The 15407-nt window shown below is 43.4% G+C and overlaps 1 protein-coding gene across 1 annotated transcript in view; it reads left to right on the top strand.

The window, feature by feature from the left end:
- Window positions 1-222: 222 nt before the first annotated feature.
- Window positions 223-15407, top strand: part of LOC309407039 ((E2-independent) E3 ubiquitin-conjugating enzyme FATS) — a gene marked incomplete at its 3' end in the record, with an annotated part of 68173 nt that continues 52988 nt past the window's right edge. The window contains exon 1 of the mRNA XM_082002446.1: window positions 223-403. Coding sequence (XP_081858572.1) covers window positions 238-403 — 166 coding nt within the window. The 5' untranslated portion in view covers window positions 223-237. The remainder of the gene's footprint in view (window positions 404-15407) is intronic.

Raw genomic sequence — 15407 nt, 5'->3', positions numbered from 1 at the left:
TTGATCATCACGGATAACCCCTATTAATCCGGCCAGCTTTTCCTGAAGACAAAGGACAAAATGAATTGCTTCGCCGGAGGCGCCGGAGCGGCATGCCGATGCGGGTGGTGGAGGGCATGAATTATTCATCCTCCTGCAGCCTGAACGGGCAGGTCCTGGCTTCTCCTGTCACCATTGCAACAAGTGGCAGCCGGCCCGGCCGCGCTCGGGCCACCGCGCGTCCCCGCGAGCGCCGACATGCCTTCCGGAGAGGGAAAACCCCCGTGCCTCCGCTCTGCCCGACACAGTCGGCTGGATTTTCGGGTTAAGCCTTATGCAAAATGGACCCAGGAAACACAGTCTTTTGTAACTCGGATGTACTTGACCGTAAACTGCTCCTCTTGGAAGAAAACAGGTTGTTTCGGTAAGTTTGTGCGACTTTTGTTGTTTACTGAATCTGCTGTAAGCTCTTTTCAATTTGCAATAACGGTAAAGTGCAGTGTCTCACCATTCCTTCTAAAAACAGTCTGCGTTCTTCTTGCTTTTAAAATGACTTAAGAAGCCTACCAAGGCATGCAATATCTTTATTTTTAACTCTTGAAAAGATGTAAACACTATCTACAGAACTGACACTAAACCTATGATTGAGCCTTCTTAAATTAACTTGTGTTATTTAAAGCTTAAAAAAATGCCTGTAACACACTACTAAACCAAAATGTATTTATGATCCAAATTTGATTTCCTGCAACCAAAACTCAGACTAATGTAATTCAGTGGCAAACTGGAGAACATGAAAGAACATGTGTTACTTTTCTCAAGAAATGCTCGTTCCCTTTTGTAGGTGTAACTTGTGTTGTTGCTCTTTATTCAGCTAAATACATTTCTGATTGGGTTGGAAACAGGAACTGAGACTTGCATAACATTCTTACCTTGCATTAACTATTCTGTTGTATCATAAAATAGTTGAAAAGCATTGGTAACTCACCCAATTTTTCTACGGATAGGAAGGAGATGCGTTTTGTGTGTAAAGCATAAGGCAGTGATGAACTAAGGCTAGACTTACCACTTATGTTTAAGGTGAAAAGCATCAGAATTTTTGGCTTTATTATTCATTATCAGTATATCTACCTATAATACTTGTTTCAGTTTTTTGTCTGATTTTTGTTATTTTCCAGTAGAGATACTATCAGCATTGCCTGAGAACTCTCTGGTAACTCCCTACTTGGCACAGTTAAAAAATTGGTGTAAATAATCAGCTCCCAAGAGCAGAGGCCATGGAGAGGATTGTGAACATGAAATGAGTCACGAATAAGTTTTGATTGTGGATAACAAGCTCTCCCTCTCTTTATCTGTTTGTTTTTAATTATATAGTCCAGATTCTGCTGCTTCTACTTTATTTTCTTTGTTTTGGTCATAAAAGCATTCTACTTGACATCCGAAAGAGAGGGGAATTTTGAAGGGATAAAAGTACAGCATAATGATATCTAGTGTTAACAGTAATTAAATGCTCTATGTTTAAGAAAAAAACAAGAGGTGAAAAATAAGGATATGTAAATAACAGGAGATATGCAAACAATAGATGTAATCCCGCACCCCTTAATCATGGGGGCAATCCTAACTCACATAAGTAATCCTGTTGGTTTCAATTGACTCACATCAGTAGGTGCTGTAGCATAAGGTCCATATTTTTCAAGGAGATAAGTGTCTGTTTTACCTGTTTTTTCTATAATGTAATCTTAGCAACCCAGTTTTTAGTGATGTGTTTGAATGCATTAGTGATAATATTAAATTAGACTTCACTAAATGTCTAGTTTGCTTCTAAAAGCATAAAAGATAAAAATGGAATAATGTATTTGATGTGTCAGTAAGAAGGTACAAACCCTATATATTTTATTAGAGATTTCCTTGCAGTGGAATAGCACTACTCACCCTGTTGACTGTATTTGTAGATTACTTTTTGGTACCTGAGGTATAGAAACTTTGCCACTTTTCAGTTAGGATGCAACTGAAGTAAAAAATTACTGTGACACCTGATGTCTCATAAAGTACGTTTGGGTGTCCATAAAAGTGATGTTGATAAATATGGTTCATCTTTCTGATTTAAATAACATGGGTTTTGTGGTAAATATTTTTATTGCTGTTACGGTCTCTGATCTTGCCAAAATGACACCTGCCATGCTGCCTTGGGAGTAGCGCCTTTGTACAACCGTTGTGGTTGTGTTGCCCTCCTCATTAGCCCAGCCTGGCACTTCTGAGCTTTCCACTCCAAGACTATATAGTGCTGCCCTGTAATCCAGGATGGTGCTTGGGAACACCTGTGTGCCCTTCCCCAGGCAGTGCATCTGTTAATGAGGGAAAACTAATTACTTAAAAGCTTTTAGTACAATGGGGTTGAGAAGTATAAATAGTCATGAACTGCTCCTGATGCTCTGCAAGCCAGCAACCTGTGTTTGTGCTGGATGCCAGCACTGGTAGTGCGGATATGAACGTTGCCCTACAACCATTGCAGCCATTGCTGTGTTAAGATGCTTCCTCCGTGGATATATTCTCTTGTGTGCACCCTGAAGGGGCCAAAATAGAAATGAAGTAATAATGCAACGGATGACGGTTCCAGATGGTACACAAAACTTCCAAAGTCAGGTGAAGTTGGTATTAAGCACCTGTTGGCTTTTTGTTGGTTGCATTGAGATATCAGAAATGAACTGATTATTCTTTAATCAGCTTCAATACATGACAAAGATTTGATGCTTTGTATTTGCAGATGAGGTATGCTATACTATTAGCATCTATTTGCAGAGAGATACCATACAGAAACAGTTTAAAGCTGAGGCTACGTGGCTGTTCCAGGCAGTAGAGTGCTGGAGGCAATAAAATGACCACTGCCAAGGGGCTGGAGGGGCTGACGGGCAGCTGCTGCCAGGGGAGGGTCTGGAGTGGCCCTGGGCAGCAGCATTTCTCCTCGCTTACTCCACGCAGGCTGTCAGCAGGAGCATTAAGCCTCTCCAGGTAAGTCCCTTTCTGACCCCTGCCCATAGGGTCAATTCCTAATTCTTGAAGAACCACATTAACTTGAACTTTATAACCACAGTTTTGAGGGTACTTTTTTCTACATCCGTTCTCCTTTGTTGAATTATTAAAAAAAAAAAGTCACATGTAGCTCTTTTTGTTTAAGGATCTCCTGCTGGCAATGGGCGGAGGTCAGGTGTCTGTTTTAATTTTAACTATCTTTTGTGAGTTTTGGAGATGGCTGTTCAAGCAAATTTATTTAAAAGTCTTTAAAATTTGGCCAAGAAAAGTGCTCTAGAATGGTTCAGCTCATTTTGTATCAAAAATCACGTGTGGCGATTTGGAGCAGCCTGCTTTTTTTAATTCGTGCATGCAAACTACATAGAGTAAGAGGTGTTTTCTGTAACCGCTGACACGTCATTCTTGTGTCTTTCTTCATTAGAGGATGCCCGTGTCTCCTTGCTTCCCACTCAAGACAGAGGGCAAGGGGATGTGTAGTCTCCGCTATTTCCCTGGGCTAGAAGCTCTGTGAGAGCAAAGCTATGGGCGTGCATGAGCAGGTTCTTTGTGGTTTGGTAGCATTTACTCCTTTGTGCAAGATGTGTTCTGCCGCTCTTTGGGGTTGGTGACACAAAGGCAGAGCATTGTGGCTGTTCTGCCAGGCTGTGAGCATTGCCACGGCTGATGGACTTGGCTGCATCAAGGTGGAATCGTGCTGAGGTTCCCTACTTGGGCCTCCCATTGCAAAGCCTGTGTAAATGGTAGTTACGCTGGGCTAAGATATTTGAAACAATCAAATATCTCAGCAGTTCTGAGACCAATTTTCAAAGTACGGGTAGAGGAAGTTTTCTAGCTGCTGTTTTGCAGCTGTCTGGGAGCCTGTGGCAGAGAAAGTAGAAAGACTGGAAAAACCGGCGTGCAGCCTGCAGAGCATGCAGATGGAGCGAGGGCTTGGGAGCGTGGTCCTGGGGAAGCCACGTGCCGGCTGTGAACGTCAGCCGCTTACTTTCCTGGGCCCTAGGTCAGACCCACATAGCAAACTTCAGCTAACGTAGCACAATGTGGTCGCTGGCTGGGGAGCAGAGTCTGGAGCAGGAGATGTGTCCAGTTGTCCAGCATGTCCTCATGGTGGGACTTGCCACATTTATTGCATGTAGGACCTTGGGGACAGCAGTGCCACGTGTGTGACCAGGGAACAGACTCCAGGGAACCATAAGACATTGTGAATGACTCAGTTTGGTCTTTAACCTTAACAAAAGACTAAACCAACCTAACTACCTTAATTATGTGCTTATATACATGCCTAGTGGCTTCTAAGCAGAAAAGTTGAGTTGGTATGACTGTACACATTAAGTATGACAACAGCAGAGATAAAACAGCAATGCGTATGAACTTCTTACAGGTTTTTACTTGTTCTCCTTGTGTTCCTTTGCTGTAAATCCTGTTCTGTGTCTGAGAGCAGCCAGGCCTGGAGGAGCAGCAGTCCTTGCCCTATTTGAAGTCCACCCCAAGCTGATATCTCCCCAGGGCATGTTTCAAGAGTGTTTTTCCTTCATACAACATTGCTCTTGTTTCATGTGACACTTCAGTCTCTGTTTCTTTCCAGAGAGGGAGAGGTGGGCAGAGGGCAGTCACACTCAAACCTGTGTGTGTGGTCCCAGGCCCAAACTTGTTTCAGATGACAATCAGTGATGTGCAACATGCATTAATTACGGTTGTGTGTGATGGTGTAACACATCAGTCACGCTTCCCATGGCTTGTAAAACTCATGCATGAAAGATGCATCCTCAAGTTATGAATTGCATAGTTCTTTGGGAAAGAGCATTTCTTCCTCCCGGTGCGGTTCAGGAATTAGCAGAGCTCCTGCGGTTTTTTGCGTGTGCACCTAGCGATATCCAAGGAAGATTTGATTGCTTGAGCAGAAGAGCAGGTAGGGGCAAGAGGAGAGTTTCTGGAGTTCAATCTGGAGTTCAACCAGACTCTTTTCTGGTTGAACCGCAGATGATGAAATCATTCAGAGGTACAGAAAGGGAAGTTCTGAACCTGAATGTCAGCCTTAGTATATTTAAATGGCAACTACTGAACTGTCACCTAATGGTTGACAGTAATTACTAACAGGCAGAAGGAAACTGTTTTTATAACCTGCATTTGAAGAAATCTAAGCTGTAAAGTATATTGAGGATCCATGCCACAATCTTGTCCTGTAGCCATGGCTGACAAACAAAGCACCTCCTCCAGATCTGAATTAACTATATTAGATGAATAAAAAACACTGATTGAAAACCTTTTATTTCACAGCCTTCAAGAACTGACTTGTCTATGCTTTGCTGTATTGTGCTGTGAGTGCAATTAGCTGGAAGAGTGTGTTCATTTTCATTCATTAGTTGACAGTGGTGTCATTCAGAATGATCTCTAGCATTATGAGCAGTAAATGGTGGTATGGTTTCAAAGGTTAAACCGTTTGATTTATTTTTTTTTTAGTATAATTTGCTTATGTTCAGAGAAGCTACATTAGGAATATTATTAGACACTGGAGTCTCCCTCTAAACCGTTACAGTAATGAACAACTGTTGGAAACTCTCTGATATTTCCATGGTTTGAGGCATCAGAGGCCCCAGAGAGAAATATGTTATTGTTCAACCAAGTCTTTAATTGTTTCCTGAGTTGATAAGCATTAATCTATTACTGGCAAGATAGTCACTTTAGTTGTGGGTGAATCTTTTCAGTTGCTGTCAAAATCAAGCAATCTGCGTGAATTAATCCAAATAATACTGTGGCATTCTTCCTGTAGCAACCACTTTGTCATTTTTGCTGCTTTCAGCAAAACATTTTCATTTTCTGGCAACACGTTTCTGAGAGCTTTTTTCTTGCCATAGAATTACTGTTGTGACCCCCTCCTGTGGCACTGTCTGACAGCTGACAGTCCACCAGGAGCAACAGGGAAAATTCAGCATGAACTACTGCCGGGCGTATGGTGACAACCACTGTCTATTTTCAACATGTGTCATCTTTCCTCGACTCCCTGCAAAGCATACACAACCTCTCGCCAAGTGTTGTATCCTGACTTGTTGATGGTGCATTACTGTTAATAATTAGGGTCCTGCATAGGGATGTATCACAAACACCTAAAAATATGCCTTTGCTGCCTTTATGTAAACCTTTCCTGACCGTAAAATCTTTGGGTTGGAAGGGACCTTTAAAGGTCATCTAGTCCAACGCCCCTGCAATGAGCAGGGACATCTTCAACTAGATCAACTAGATGATTAAAGACCATCGGTGCAGGCTTTATAAGGGACAGAAGACGAAATGGTGCAGAACAAACATATAATAAACAGTGATGAAATTAGCTATTGCCAGTTATTTTGGCTGTCTTTTGGAAGATAAAGAACTGAGTCAAGAGAATATAGATATGATTTTCTTCATACCTGTAGTATAGCCCAGGATAAACATATGGAAAAGAGGAAGTGTTTTTAACATCAGAAGACTGAGCAGAAGGTAATGTTAGCTGCAGTCCTCATGGGTAGTGTGGACCGCCTCTGGGATTGTGTTTCAAATCTATCTGTTTGAATTTCATTGATTGCAAGTATTTTTATAATTCTGTTGATCTAGACTTTAGTGTCTCTTAGAGCTGCATACATGTGACATAAAGTTGGGAGGTCAACTACACAACAGCCGGGCAGGTTGGGGAGATAGCTTGTGTGACTTGGCTTGGAAACCCCCATGGGGAAGCGAGGGCAGGGCAGAGCCCATGGCCGCACACGGACAGGTACTCTCTGCAGCTCTTCTGCTTATTGTCTCTTCTGAAACCACCAGCTGCTGCTTTTTGGATGCTGAGAAGGAGCCTGCTCTCCTCCCTGTGTCACCAGCACGGTGCTGAGGCAGCTTTCCTCACATCCAGCATTTCGGCCACGTAGATGAAACAAATATATTCACAGCTGTCAGATGATTGTACATGTAAATCAATCCCACCCATAGCTCTCGGGCATAGCAAGGGCTATTTTGGAAATGTATTTAAATTTTTTTTTTCTTTTCCAATAACATCAGGCTTTAACATGCAGAGTTCCCCTGCAGTCTTACAGAAGGAGAGCACTCCTCGAGCATGTCTAGAGAAGGGCAACGAAGCTGGTGAGGGGTCTGGAGCACAAGTCTGATGAGGAGCGGCTGAGGGAACTGGGGGTGTTCAGGCTGGAGAAGAGGAGGCTGAGGGGAGACCTCATCGCTCTCTACAACTACCTGAAAGGGGGTTGTGGTGAGGTGGGTGTTGGTCTCTTCTCCCAAGTAACCAGCGATAGGACGAGAGGAAATGGCCTCAAGTTGTGCCAGGGGAGGTTTAGATTGGATATCAGGAAAAATGTCTTTACTGAAAGAGTGGTTAAACATCGGAACAGGCTGCCCAGGGAGGTGGTGGAGTCACCGTCACTGGAAGTGTTCAAAAAACGTGTGGACGTGGCAATTCAGGACATGGTTTAGTGGGCATGGTGGTGTTGGGTTGGTGGTTGGACTTGATGATCTTGAAGGTCTTATCCAACCTTAATGATTCTGTGATTCTCTGATACTTTTTCCTGTGTAGTCTGTTTTTGTTAACAGATTGCTTTTTAGGCTAAATTATACTGAAAGCAACATTTAATCAACAACTGTGTGGTTGGCTCTCACTTTGCTAAAATTTTGTTCAACCATTTTTTTGCTCATGTGACTGAGTGAATAAGGCACCCCCAGTTAAATTGAAGGCAGGTGCTCACCTTCATTAATGATATTGTGCAGTATTGCAAAACCAGAAAAGCAGCCTGCAGTGAGGCTCCATGCTAACCTGCAGATAACAGCACCAAATTTCTCAGCGCAATTTTAAAAAGGAATTGAAGTAATGGGATTTCATTCTCACTTCCCTCATCCTGAGTTGGCTGTGGATAATGCAATGCGCATTGTCACACTGGGTATGATATACCATAGAGTGCATTGTGGATATAACTCTTATATAATCCTTTCCACACAGAATAAAATAGTTGGAGGGAGATGCAGAACTTAAAGGGAGAAAAGAAAAATCTGCGTACCAGAATGGACATAGCAAATTGTTAACTGCTGCTCCAGTAGATTTAGGAGGGTTGCTATGGTTTCTTTTATAAAAATCTTCCAGCCACAGAAATGACTCTTGCAAACAATGCTGTATGTACGTGTGAAGAAACGCATCGCACATGCAGCACCAGCCCCTGTGCACGGTGCTGGGCCAAGCGAGTGTTCGGTGCTGAGCATCGCCAGTTCAGTCGTTCCCTGTCCTCTGCTTAAAATTAAGTTGGCATAATGCAAGCTGAGAACTACCTGGGGGTAACAGCCTTTGCTTGGTGAAAAGGTGAGCGCGTAGCATGGCATTGCTAAAACACCCAAATGCTTATTTTCCTGTTGTATCCTCCTCTTTTTGTTATCCCATATTTCTGAATTTTTCAATGCTGAATTTTTTAGGGCAAATGCTGCTTTCTTCAGGTTGTTGGCTTTTTTCTTTCTTTGCCTGCATAGTGCCTCGAACAACAGCTCATGACCTACTTCTGTCTTTTAATTGCTACTGCAATATGAATTTTAATTCCAACTAGAGTCCAGATATATTGAGGATATGCAGCACATGTCAGGGCCAGTGCCATTTATCTTACAAGTCAGTTTTCCCCAGCCCTTTGAATTCAGGGAGCCCTTAACCTTTTTGAAAAAAAATCTTAAACCATCATCATGTATTCACTGTTGTCTGGTGATGGGAAATAAAGATAATAACTGCTAATCTAAATGCTAATGTGTATTTTCTCTTACAGCTTAGTTTGTTTTACTGTTCTTTAATCTTTGACTAAAAATATTGGAGATGAATGGGAGCCCTGTGCTTGCATCCTCCAGTGCCTAAGTGAACCTCGCCATGGGTACTGACAATTTCTAGAAGCCCATCTCTGCTTATAGATACTTAATTTTTTTTGCTGCTTTTCCTGCCCATTTTTGCTGACTTAGGGACATTGGTGGTAGAAGATGAGTGGGTCACTAAGAACTGTAAGTATTATGCATCTGGTGGAGATCATAACTTGATGAACAAGGTATTAGATTTAGCATGCTCCAAGACAGTACACTTTTTGGAACAATGTAAACTTTGCTCACCAAAAATATCGTTATTTCTCTGTGCTTTACGAGAAACGGTGGCTACATTTACTGCATTCTGAGCATGCCACGTATTTCCTCTATCAGTTGACATTTAGTTGTTGTGCTTAGCTAAGATTTCCCTCTTCTGCTCCACTGAAATGGGTAGTAAAGGCAAATTATCAATATGCCTTCTACTGACTGCTCCAGAAAAGGCTTAGTTTTAATCACTCTGTGATTGCAGCTTGTGAAAGACACTGGAATCCTTTGGGAGGAGGAAAAAAAGCCCATATAAAACCATAAGCTGATTTAGGTGAGATTGGATCTTGAAATGCTGGGGTATGCTGGTGTTCAGTTAGCAAAGAAGTTGAATTGTTCATATTAAGGAAACCAAAATGGAGAAAAAAATAGTAGTCTCTGATGTACGCATAAGCATGCCCTACCCAAAACATACACATACGAGGCATGTGTGAGTGGACAAGTTTTTTGTTATATTATACCAGTTAATGTAGAATGCAGAAAAAGAGAGTTGATAATACTCTGGAGAGCCAGAGGAGGAGCAGAAAGCTGCTTGGGCTGTGGCGCCGCGGGATCCTCCATAGGCAGTCAGGGCTTTGCATCACCTTTGGGAAGGTGCGTGGAGGAGGATCCTCGCCTTCGTCATGGCAGCATCCTCTTTCCCCAGAACTACTTGACAGACCATCACTGGAGGTGTTCAAAAAACATGTGGACGTGGCACTTCAGGATATGGTTTAGTGGGCTTGGTGGTGTTGGGTTGATGGTTGGACTTGATGATCTTGAAGGTCTTTTCCAACCTTGATGATTCTGTGACCCTGGTGGTTGCTGGTCAGTCTGCCGAGCAAAGATTTAAAAGCACAGCTGCTTCAAATTGTTATCACAGTAATATATTACAGGTAAAATGTGTAATGCAATTTGTTCTCACAGTAGATGTAAAGTTACTGCCTTATATTATTACTGGTATTTGATGTGCAATAGGACTATATTTAATTAGCTACCTAAAATGCATTTTCTGCCAAAGATATGGTGAGCAGGAGGGAAAATCACCTTCTTGGAGAAATGCCTTATAGCAGGATGACTAAAAAAAGGAGGTGGTACAGTCTGAGAAACCAAAATTTAGTACATTAATCCCGAAGACTCCCCCCAAAAGCTGTGGAACCTGGTAGGTGAGACGTCAGATCACAAACCAGCAATTTAGCTGTAAAAAAATCTCTTTAAAGGGAAACTGTCATGATATCGCCTACAAACATTTTAGAACAGCAGATTAATCTAGAGGTTATACGAGTAAGACGTTTCTGTGCTCAAAGGATAAGTACTTCTAGGTTTGGGAGAAAGACCTTCTGTTCCTCACCCAAAGGGATGAAGCCTTGCCTAGTGCAAAATTCAGCCGTGGCCCAGGGAGTCATCCCTAACGCAACCACGCTTGTGTCGTCTCCTTGATGCGCACATTCCCAGCAGCAACAGGAGATCATTAATTAAGGTTTGATCTCCTTCCTGCATCCTCCGTGGAGGCCGGAGACCAAGCTTGTTGGCCACCAATCCGCGTTAGTCGCTCGACTCGTCTTTGTGTGGTTGATGGCAACTTGCACGCTGCCCGAGGCCAAAGCCTCCCTCGGCAGCGCACAGAGCCGGCCGCCGCTAGCAATCGCCTGCAGGTACTTCTCTCCCGTGGGAAGCGTGGGCTGACTTGGCTGTTGTAGGTGGGAGGAGGATGTGAGAGTGCGAGCCAAAACCCACTGCACGTCCCTTTTCGCTTGCAGGTGGCCAGACAAAAGGGCTTGTAAATGGGTCTCTGAGCCCAGTTTATGTTTTCTGAGACCATAAAAACTCGGAGCCCATTTTAAGTTTCCACAAAACCAAGGGGTCTTTTCTTGCTCAGGGCTCATCGGGGGGCTGTGAGAAGGACCCCCTCTTGCACAGCCCCTGCTGCTTTGGCCCCGCGAGGCTGGCGAAGGGTGCAAGGGCTGCAACAGGGCAGGAGCACAGCTCCTGGGGCGAGGGGCTGGGACGAGCCTGCGGCTCCGAAATCACGTCGTTACCTGCAAACCTCTCCCTGAAGAAATGGGACCGCACAGGGAGTGCTTGTGGGAAGCGTCCAAGGAAAGAGGGCCGAATGGTGGGGTTGATAAGCTTGTGCAGAGCTAAAGAGCTGTTTTGGTGGCTCCTTCCAGGGGCATATCCAGCGCAGCGAGCAAAGAGGTCAGAAGGAGCCGGGGGGAAGAAACCTGAGGAATAGCTCAGTGTGCCGCAAGGGAACCTGTGCTCCTCTCCCCATTTTACAGGCGGGTAAATGGAGTCCTGTTGGGGGTCTGTAAGACGCAGCTAAGGGAAGAGTGAGCAATGGGCATTTTCTCATGTGCTGGGACTGCCTTTGTGAGCCTTCCAGCTGATAGATGGTCACGGCAGGTTACTGTGTAATAACGTAGTCTTAATCATCTCTGCTCATTTACTGTCTGGATCTTCAGCGAGCTGCTCTGCCTTTACTGACGTCTGAATTCTGCTTTATTACTTTTAATGTTGTTTCTCTTCCCCTTTGTGCTCCTCAGGTAGCAACTGTGTTTTAGCTTGTTTTCAGAAACCAGCAATAATATTTCCTGAGACGATTAATTTCTTCAATTTGTTGTTCTGGTGTCTGACACTTCCCGCTCGTGCAGAGCTCTCCCTGGGCTCGAGAGTCTCTGCAGTACATGTATCTTGAACATAGTTTATTTTAATCAGCGTTCCCAGAATTCAGTAATACTTCAGGCCAATTTCTACAGTAAATTTGAACGCATTCACCAAAAACATGTGCAGCCAGCGATCAGACATAATTGCCAACAATTTCACACCCACAGAATCCTTGCTTGACTCCAACATTCCCGGAGCTCCATCTTTCCCATCACTGTTTCAAGCAGGAATCTCACAGTTGCTAGGGGATGGAATTTTTTATGCACTTATACATGAAATATTTTTAGCATGAAGTGGAGAATTACCCATACAGTTTTCTGGTTAATATTTGCTGTATTAAAATGAAAGGACCAAAATGCAGTGAGAAGCAAATCTCTAGAGGTCCTGAGGCCAGGTTTGATACAGGTACTATCTGGGCACTATCCAGGCATTCAAAATATTACTTGAATCCCTGTCTGCTGAATTTAACTGGAGCTCTGACAATTACAGGCTGTCACAGGAGACTTCCACTTCTACTCCTGACTCAATTACCAAGTCTCATGCTTCTCATAATATTACCGTTGCTGTAAATAAAGTCAAGTTCATTCTCCTTTTCCTTTATTATTCTAAGGAAAAAGGAAGTGGCTGACTTCTACCACCTAGCATCAAATTGAGCCCACGCCTCAGAGGAACTCTTGGTTGAATTTGAATTAAATATTTTTTCAGCAAAGTTGTGGTTCTTGATGCACTGAATTTAAAAAAAACACAAAGTTTACCATATTTATTGCCCATTCCCAAACTCTATAACTAAATTCTATTCTACACTATAAGAGCACCTAGTACATAAAGGCTAAAATAACAGATATACCTAAACAACTTAGGTTCCCTTAAAATTTTACAGATGAGAATCTGTAGTAGACACGGTTCTTTAGCATACCACTAGATTACGTTTAGTGCCACTGTGTTTTCCATTATGCATTCTGTTCCTTATGCAGCCTAACACTTGTTTTCCTTTTTGCCTATTCTTGCATGCTGAAAAGATGTTTACGTTAAGCTGTTTGTGACTCTTGGTCTTTTTCCTAGGTGATTAGTTGATTGCAGCTCAATAATGTTTGAGTAGTTCAAATTATTTCTTGCACTTCATGTTTGTAACGATCTGAGTCTGCCTATATACCACTTCTGAATCGTGTCCGATTCTGGGTCTCATTAAATGTGCATGTGTCAGGCAGGCTCCACTTCCAGCGCAAGTGCTTTCCTTCTCTTGCTTCTCTCCTTTTTCAGCGGGGCTTGCACAGGCTGATCACAAGAAGAGGTATGAGCAGAGGATCATTCCTGGAGGTGCTCTCCTGTTGAAATGAAATTCGTCTAAACCGGGGATTCCCAAACTGTGAAGTGCATACCATAGTGCTACTAGAACATTTGGGAACAACCCAGCCAACGCCTCCGTACCAGTACTTAACCGAGCTGCAGGAGATGAATGCCTCCATACAGGCAGTACCTCAAAATACCTGTATCTTGTGGAGGTCCTTGCCATATCCCTATGACTCTACCCCTCTTCCGGCGCAGATGAGCTGCCCCTCTGAGACACTTACCCCAGTTAGCCGCAAGGCATTCAGCTGATGTGTGAAGAGGTGGGGTTGGATTTGACTTCTGGATATCAAGGTTTTGAGGTATGTGAGAAGTGGTAGGAAGGTTGGGAGATGGGGAAAGATTTTGGGGTCCTACGTAGGCATGTAAGGATTTGATATGGTTTAATAGAGGAAGAAGCTATTGATGCATGTCTTGCACTTGTACACACATGCCTCTTGGTACAGAATATGTATCTTTAATCAGTTTAACCAAGGGTGATAACACAATGTTAAGAAACAGGTAGTAGTAGGATGGAAACCCCACGGAAGAAATGTGATTTAGCAAGCAGGGCTGTATTCTGTGTTACGGAGCTTAGTGCAACCTACGTTGGTTTTACAGCAGCGGGAGGGAATGTCTGGGGTGCAGTTCTCGGTTCCTCGTTTTTACCGTACTATTAAAGTACTTTTTGTAGTGCAAAACACATGAGCAGTCCCTGGAGCAAAGAATTCCTGTTGGCAGTGGATTGCCTCCACTCTTCCTTTACGTGCTTTCATTTAACCTGTGAACCCTCTATCGTTTTACCTGGCCTACCCTCCCGCCTGGCTAAGAGGTTTGCTCTGGGAACTGGGAAAATACACTTCCGAATTTCAAGTCTAGAGTCCATCTCCTGCTTCTTTAGCCCGTTAATGAGCCATTTACTTATAACTAGAGAAACTAGCTGAAACACCTGGCAGGAAGGAGTGGGTTGAGCTGTGGATCCCAGCATCTGGGAAGAAGGTGGGAGTTGAGATATGCCCTCCCCATTAGCCTATCAGCGGGTTTGAGCACCGTCCCCTCTGCCTCCCCTCTTTGAATCTCAAACCTCTTGATTTTCTTGTCTCTAAAGTGTGAGACTTTTTCCATTGGGTCATGGGACCAGGGCAGCTCAGGGGACAGCCCTGGCTCAGTGCTGAAGCCGGAAAGTGGCCTTTATCGTAGCCTCTCTCCTCGGCCATGCACAAAGCACAGGCTCAGCTCAGGCAGAGCAGCTGTACCCAGGGAGTGGGGCTGCAAATTGGGAGAAAGTCTTCGGCACAATGCCTCGGGTGGAAAACAGAGGAATGGTGGTAAGAGGGCACTGTGCCTGCAAGAGGACAGCTGCTACATGAAAAAGAAGTGTCTGCAAAACCCATCGCTCTGCACGGACATCTAACCTCTGCTGTGCACCACCATGGACTGCCCATACGTGTGCCAAAGTGCTCCAAGATCCACAAAATGTCAACAGAAAGAAAAGGCTGTATTTGCGTAGAGATTTCACCCGGATTCTGCCGCTTCCTGGTAGGTGCTGCTGGGGAGAGGCGAAATCTCTATCTTTGGGCAAATAGTGCCATCACTGATGCTTTGTATTAAGAGGGCTCATTAACTCCACAGTGCTGTTTCTGAAGATGAAAAGTCTTCTTTTCACAGTGCAGGAGCTTTAACTGTGCCCTGGCTAAAGATTACCTCAACCCGCTATAAATTGAGATGTTTCACTAATTGGTTTCTTGGTTCATTAGCCAAATTGTGAGTATGAGGTAAATGGAAAAAGCTCAGGATGAATTTCCCTTGCAATCCTTAATTTAAATGGTAAATAATAATTTTACATTGAACAAAACATGTAATGTGTTTTGCAGTGATGGAGTTAATTTTTTACTTTGGGATCATTTGCCACCTTTAAAGCTTTGTGGGAAAATGATCTTCAGCTCTGCCTCATTCTGGCACGGTGTGACACCAGGTAGGAAAATATAATCGTTATAGTATAACGTAATAATCTCAAATTTTATACAGAAACACATTGTCATGGGAAGTTCCTCCTCATATATTGCTTTAAGTAGTGAGATAACAGAGACAAACAGCAAAACTCTTTGTCAACTTTACTGCAATGGATGCTGTGGCTTTATTTTCATTACCGCCATGTAAGTAACAAAAATACGACGTGTCCCTAGCTTACTCTTTCCAATGCAGTGCAGTCAGCTAAAAATCAAAGATTAACTCTGAACAAATTCTACTAATTCATCAAAGTGAATGCTGTAGAATTTAATCTGTTTTATGAATTTTCTACTGTTGAT

The sequence above is a fragment of the Phaethon aethereus genome (assembly GCF_964289735.1).
Source record: "Phaethon aethereus genome assembly, chromosome: 7".
Lineage (NCBI taxonomy): Eukaryota > Metazoa > Chordata > Aves > Phaethontiformes > Phaethontidae > Phaethon > Phaethon aethereus.
This window is presented reverse-complemented; position numbering and strand designations above follow the sequence as displayed.